The sequence below is a fragment of the Morone saxatilis genome, unplaced genomic scaffold, assembly GCF_004916995.1.
Source record: "Morone saxatilis isolate NCDOM2014 unplaced genomic scaffold, NCSU_SB_2.0 Contig4, whole genome shotgun sequence".
Classification (NCBI taxonomy): Eukaryota; Metazoa; Chordata; class Actinopteri; family Moronidae; genus Morone; species Morone saxatilis.
This window is the reverse complement of record NW_023339984.1, coordinates 279396-285901: the sequence shown is the minus strand read 5'-3', so window position 1 is coordinate 285901 and position 6506 is coordinate 279396. Positions and strand designations below refer to the sequence as shown.

Genomic DNA, 6506 nt, shown 5'->3' with positions numbered 1-6506 from the left:
TGGCAGGAGGAGCCGGGGATTGAACCGACAACCTTCCGATTGGGGGACGACCCGCTCTGCCTCTGAGCCACAGCCGCAGCTGCTGTCATCGATCATTAACTTGTAACATCTAATGTTATCAGAATGCTAGGTAACTAGCTAGTTAATGCTTGATGTAGAAGAACTAAAAACTACTAACTAACTAACTAAAACATTTTTCACCATAGACAAGCCTAGAACAGCATACCTAAATAAATTTGTTCCCTCCAGGATGACAAAGTCATGACCCACCCTCTGATGGCTAACCATGAAATTTTTACTAAAACCCTAACCAACCTCACTGCTCATGCCTAAACCTAACCAACGAAACCAATGAAGGCAATGAGTACTAGCCTGGGGGGGAAAAAATTCTGTTATTGGAGCACAGAGCAGAAAGTGGCTTGACTTAGGAATGGTCAGTTGGGGCCCCTGGATACAGTGTATGTTGGGCTCCCTTTGTGAGACAGGCCCCACAGTATAACAGAATGTAAAACATAGGCTTTAAAATTGTGATCTGATGTGCTGATCAGGGAAAACTTATATGCAACAAAATGTTACCTATCAACAGCCTCTCTCTACGAACAACTGCCTTCAAGCACCCTTGTTTTCAGTTGAATCCTTGGTTGTTATCAGCATGCTGTGTGTGTTTATATCCTTAGATGGAAGTCTACACTGTAACAGTAGCAACTGGTACATCAGAGTATTCAGGCACCAACAACTACATCTTTGTGACCCTGGTGGGAGAGAAAGGCGAGAGTGAGCGCACCCTGCTGGACAACCCTGGACTGGACTTCTGTCGAGGAGCAGTAAGTGTGTGTGAAATGATGATGTGATCATTTACCGTGTGTACACAACTACATAGTTTGACAGCCAACCTTTGACCTGACTGAATGAAGCAATAAAATTCACTGTTTGTTTAATCTTGAATATCACATCTGAAGGGGTATGCAGGCATGAAATGCCTTTTACCTCTGAATCTGAATGGTAAGCTGTAAAGGTACTTTCATGGTCCAACCAACTCCAAACTGATGCAGTGGAGCTGGTCGGTGGCAGACTAGTTATCCTGAGCAGCATCTGCATCAATGGAAAACAGGATAGCATTTAAATTCTTCTGAATATCCAGATATCAAGCATTGGGTTCTATTTTCATGCTGGCACAAGGCCTGTGACATTCAAATGCTGCTGTGTGGACTGATCATCTAGTAGCTACCTGATTAGTCCGGTACCACTGTAGTGGTTGATTAAAGTCATGCAAGATTGATTCTCACATGATCTTGTAGTCTTGTGAGTCCAGCTGTATAAATGCAGTAATATTTGTCTTATATTTGCATGACTGCTTTTAAAGCTTGCAATGATTTTTTCTCATTTTCTCCATCCCTCGATCTCCATCAGGTGGATCAGTACAAGGTGACCAGTCCTTCACCGTTAGGCTCCCTGCTCCTGGTCAGACTGGAGAAACAGAAGTACTGGGTGGAAGATAACTGGTTCTGTCGCTATGTCACAGTGGAGCCTCCAGCTGAGGACAAAGTGCTGACTTTCCCCTGTTACCGCTGGCTTATTGGAGACGTAAAGGTGGAGATAAGAGAGGGAACAGGTAAGATTCTGGGCATGCAGAATCAATTCCTAATACTATTTACTAAGCTGTAGAGGTACAGTCATGGTTCCTAACCCTAACACTAACCCAAGACAGCCAACTCCAAACTGATCCAGTGGAGCTGATCAGGGGCAGACCGGTTATCAGTTATGAGCGGCATCTGCATCAATGGAAAACAGGATGCCATTTAAATTCCAGGTATCAAGCATTGGGTTCTATTTTCATGCTGGCACAAGGCCAGTGACATTCAAAACCTGCTGTGTGGACTTTCAGCTGTTTTATAATCTTGTAGGATACTGAACGGACAATCAGGAACTTCAGAGCTTAACACTGCCCATTTCCTCCTCTGTTACTTATTCATACCTGGCACGTAACATGTAATTTGCATGAGCATCTGGAAACTACAAGTTTGTGTAGGTGCAAATGCAGGAGAAAGCAGTATGACCTGAATGCGATCAGATTGGCCACACCAGATCTGGAGGTGGTCTTACTTGGTGTAAATGCAGTCACAAGACAAAAATCCACACAGCAAGTTAAAGGTCACTTCACCTCTTCTTGCTATCTCAAGATACACCTGACATACAATAGGTAACTAGGGAGTCTCTCACATCAAATGTTAAAAAGCACCAAGATCTAAACAGTGGATGGTCAAAATCAATCACAATGTGAGCAAAATAGAGATAACACTTGTGGGTGGGATCATTATCTGCATACAGATCACTTTATAAATAGGGCTTGTATCTTTACCCAAAAGCCCCCATTTTCCCTTAAGCACCCACAACACTCTAAATTTGTGGGTTACTCTGTGAGCCCACTTCCCCAAAACCTTGGGGTGTGTGAACTGTTAAAGGCACATTTTCCTGTCTCTCTCCTCTACCTTCCTGCGTAGCGAAGACACTGAGGGATGACTCCTTACTTCAGCTGCTGGCACACAGGAAGACAGAACTTCAGGAGAGACGGATGGCTTACAGGTCCAATACACACAACAACACAAAGATACAGCTTCACTTATCAGAATGGTTGTGTTAAAAATTTCTATGTATGAATATTTTTATATTCATAATATGTGTTACAGGTGGGTAACGTGGGCTCCAGGGATTCCCAGATGTATCGACGCTAAAACAGAAGCAGATTTACCCCAAGACGTGCGCTTTGACAATGAGAAGAGGAGTGACTTTGAACATTCATTACACTATGCGTAAGTGGTGTGCGCGCACAAACACATACACTCACACATTCAAATTGAAATTGCTTCTTGATACCCAACCATAGTCTTAAAACTAAAATAGATGGATAAACGTGTGGAGGTTGGCTTTTAGGGCCCAAAGTACACATGCACCCTTCCTTTTCATCAGCTTGCTGGAGTTGTCTCTGAAGAAGCTAGCCATCAGGTTTGGGAAGTCCTGGAGTGACCTGGACGATTTTAAACGGATCTTCTGGAAGCTGCGAAGCCCCATAGCTGGTGGGTAAATACAAACACAATATGTTCACACAAGTTATAACAGGGTCCTGCTTCACAGCAAAACTTGCCATGCCACGGGCACACCAATCAATGAAAACTCACTTTAAATTCCACTGATCAAATTTGACGTCAATTCCCTAGGAGGAGTTTGTTAAATTATAATGTGTGTAAATCGCAAAAAATGACTACTAAATTCAAACTGGCTGACTTCCTGTTGGGTTTCACACCCCTCCCACAAATGCTCTTTTTGTCAGTGTTGCCACACTGGCATTCAAGATAGCACTATTCATCACATGCCATGTTCAAACACTATATTCTTTGATGAAGCCTGACATAATGAAATTCATTCATAGACCTTTTTTTTGTGGATTATGATTTGCTTTTGCAGAGCCAGTCCTAACCTCCCTTCTACCTGACCCGTAAGCCATGTAAACCATTTGCCTTTGCCACAGTCAAAGCAGACACCCCCATGCTCCCAGTACAATGCTCCCTCCTTTAAAATCTGTCAGTCTAAGTATTAGTAGATCTATGTAGAACAGAGTGAGGTATAAATAAACAATATTCAATATAATATTTTCTATAGAATCTTAAGATAAGTGACTATTAACAATATATATAAGAAATTGGAGAAAAGTCCGAGACTTCTTGTTTGTCTGTTCAGGATACACAGGCAAACCAATTTTCATACATATCTTACGTGTCTTGATTTTGGGAGGTGCGGTTAAGGCATTCTGCAAAGCCCATGTGTGGGACCTTTATAATAGGTACATTTCTCATACCCCATACAATATTATACAAATAGCTTTAGCCATACAATGTAAATGTCAGTCTAAAGACTGTGGCTGCAGCTTTAAGTCTCAAAATACCTGTATTCAAACTGGCACACAATCCAAACAGCTACACCCCCTTATGGGCACTGCACTAGTATTAATAACTATTTTGTAGATAATAACTACTTTGTTAGCTTTGGACAATTACTATACACCTCCCATGTGGTTTTGATGTTCAAATAAAAATGCCACACAATGAACACAATAAAGCCTTATCAAGAGCATGTCGGATCAACAGCTGGCGATAAAACCCTTGCTCTAAGGCTGTGCTGGCTAATCAGAAGCCTGAAAAAAAGCTTGAAAAATAAACACACTTGCCATTCTTCAGCAACAACCATTTTGTTCTCAAAGCTGTCCCACCAACTATAAGTCCGACCAGGTCTTGTCCAAAACATGTCATAGGAGTGCTGGATTATGTAGCAGTGACCTCCGTAGCACATTCACTCATTGCCTCTGTTCCTCAGTATAGTGGAAGAGTAATGAGATATGCATACACAGATATATACAGTATACACAGAGATTCGTATTTATAGTTAGATGATGCTGCTACAGTGCCACCTGTTGGCCAATACCAAGTGTGCCATGGGCACTCAGACATCATATCTCCACATATGTCCACCAAATGTGTTTGCAATAGCACAAAGCTATTATCATTTGTTTGTTATATAAGCCCTGCCTCAGCAAACTGAGGGCCAGCTATAGTAAAACTGTATGGAATATAAAAAATCTAATAAAAGTCACTTTTTCTTGCTTCATCCTGAGATGTTCTGAACCAAATTTGGTGACGAGTCGCTTACTCGTATGTGTGTGTTTGACTCAGAGTACTGTATGGAGCATTGGAAGGAAGACTGGTTCTTTGGCTACCAGTGTATGAATGGCTCCAACCCAAGGATGATCAAGAGCTGCAACAAGCTGCCAGAAAACTTCCCTGTCACCTCAGACATGGTGCAGAGCTCCATGGCTCCCAGGACTAACCTGGACAAAGAACTCAAGGTGGAGAAATGCTCTAAATCTGTCTGTACAATCTCCAGACTTTAATTTGACGCCACAAATTTTGGCTTCTCTCAAAATAAATGTCGTACTCTCTGCTCCTTCCATGTCCTCATTCTTCTTCATTTTCTGCTTCTCTCCTGTCCAGGCAGGGAATATCTATTTGTTAGACTACGCCATCATGGATGGGATTCCCACCAATACAATCAAGGGTAAACCTCAGTACATTGCTGCTCCGCTCTGTCTCCTGTACCAACACCCAGATGAAGGACTCATACCTATTGCTATACAGGTATATTATCCATAATGCCCATAGACCTGTACTGAAATTCTGAATGAACTCAACATTTCAATGATGCATCCTGAGAATACTGAAAAATATGAGAATATTAAGTGAAGACCTGAAACTATTGAATGAAAGAAAATACATAATAACCTTAAAACACTGAATAACAATCTGACAATATTAAATGTAATTAAAGCTGCAAGCAGCGTTGGGCGGGACCTCGCACTCTGTGCAACCCGGGGCGTGCTGCGGCAGCGTCACGTGCCGTCGTTACAAGTATGGACCACAACATGAAAATCAGCTCAAAATCGCCATGCAGCGCTTACTTCCTGTTGCCAGTAGGTGGCGCTATCACTATGTCTGAATATTGTCATGTAGATGTGTTCAGGGCGGGACTCTTATCAAACGTGTGAAGTTCTCTCCAAAACAAACAGACCCGCTGACTGTAAACGCGACTGAGAGAAAGCACGGGAATACAGCCAGGCTTCCACCTGTTAAAAGGCGAGCTGGGGTTGCGCGTGCGCCACAGCGGCCGGGACAGAGCAGGGAAGAGCGTCCCAGAATGGGCTGGCGAGCCGAAGCTGCTGCTAACGTGGTAGCTCAGCTTGTTTCTCTGATAACTTAAGATGCCAGGACGGTGGCCGATGACTAAAATCCTTCCATCTGCGTTGCAACTCTAGCGTTAACAAAGACCCAAGATCTAAACACGGGTGTGATCGGTGACACACGAGTGGGCTCAGAGCCTGGATCACAAAGTTTCTGCCAGGTACGAGCGTCACAGAGTCCAGGCGTCTCTCAGTGCTGGTGCGGCAGGGTCGGATCCTAGACAAAGTATCTCCATGGGGCCCGGGTCGCTAGCAGTGCCACATACAACACAGAACGGCGCCCATGGCGGAGCGGCGGCGCCTGCCCGCGCGGGCGGACGACCGAAGCAATGTCCGTCGCAGCATCGTTCACTACTACAGCGTTTATGCCCGTTACCGCTTAACCTGCCGTTCACCCCTGTTGGCTGACGAGGGTACGTGGCGGCTGAACAACCAACTAAGTATAGGACAGCCACGACGTTGTCCACGACCCGGAATCTGCATGCGCCGCCGCGCCCGCCTGTCGAGCGCGCCGCGCCCTCCGTACGCGCGCATACTCAGCCCGCTCGGCAGGCCTACCCGTGCAAGCAGTCGTCACGGGAAAAGGCCTGATCGTGACGTCTGCCGGTACCAAGTGACGCAACAAAGGCTAACGGGCCACACAGGCCAGGTGTCACATCAGTCCTACCCACTGTCTGTCAGATTATTTTGAATGGCTGGTAATAGCGTCCGCCCCGTTCTT

At 44.6% G+C, this 6506-nt stretch overlaps 1 protein-coding gene across 1 annotated transcript in view; it reads left to right on the top strand.

Annotated features, from left to right (window-relative positions):
* alox12 (arachidonate 12-lipoxygenase) overlaps nucleotides 1-5430 on the top strand; it is an 8389-nt gene extending 2959 nt beyond the window's left edge. The window contains exons 2-8 of the mRNA XM_035675424.1: nucleotides 678-824; nucleotides 1411-1612; nucleotides 2502-2583; nucleotides 2688-2810; nucleotides 2968-3074; nucleotides 4725-4897; nucleotides 5043-5430. Of these exons, the coding sequence (XP_035531317.1) occupies nucleotides 678-824; nucleotides 1411-1612; nucleotides 2502-2583; nucleotides 2688-2810; nucleotides 2968-3074; nucleotides 4725-4897; nucleotides 5043-5201 (993 nt within the window). The 3' untranslated portion in view covers nucleotides 5202-5430. The remainder of the gene's footprint in view (nucleotides 1-677; nucleotides 825-1410; nucleotides 1613-2501; nucleotides 2584-2687; nucleotides 2811-2967; nucleotides 3075-4724; nucleotides 4898-5042) is intronic.
* The last annotated feature ends 1076 nt before the right edge of the window (nucleotides 5431-6506 follow it).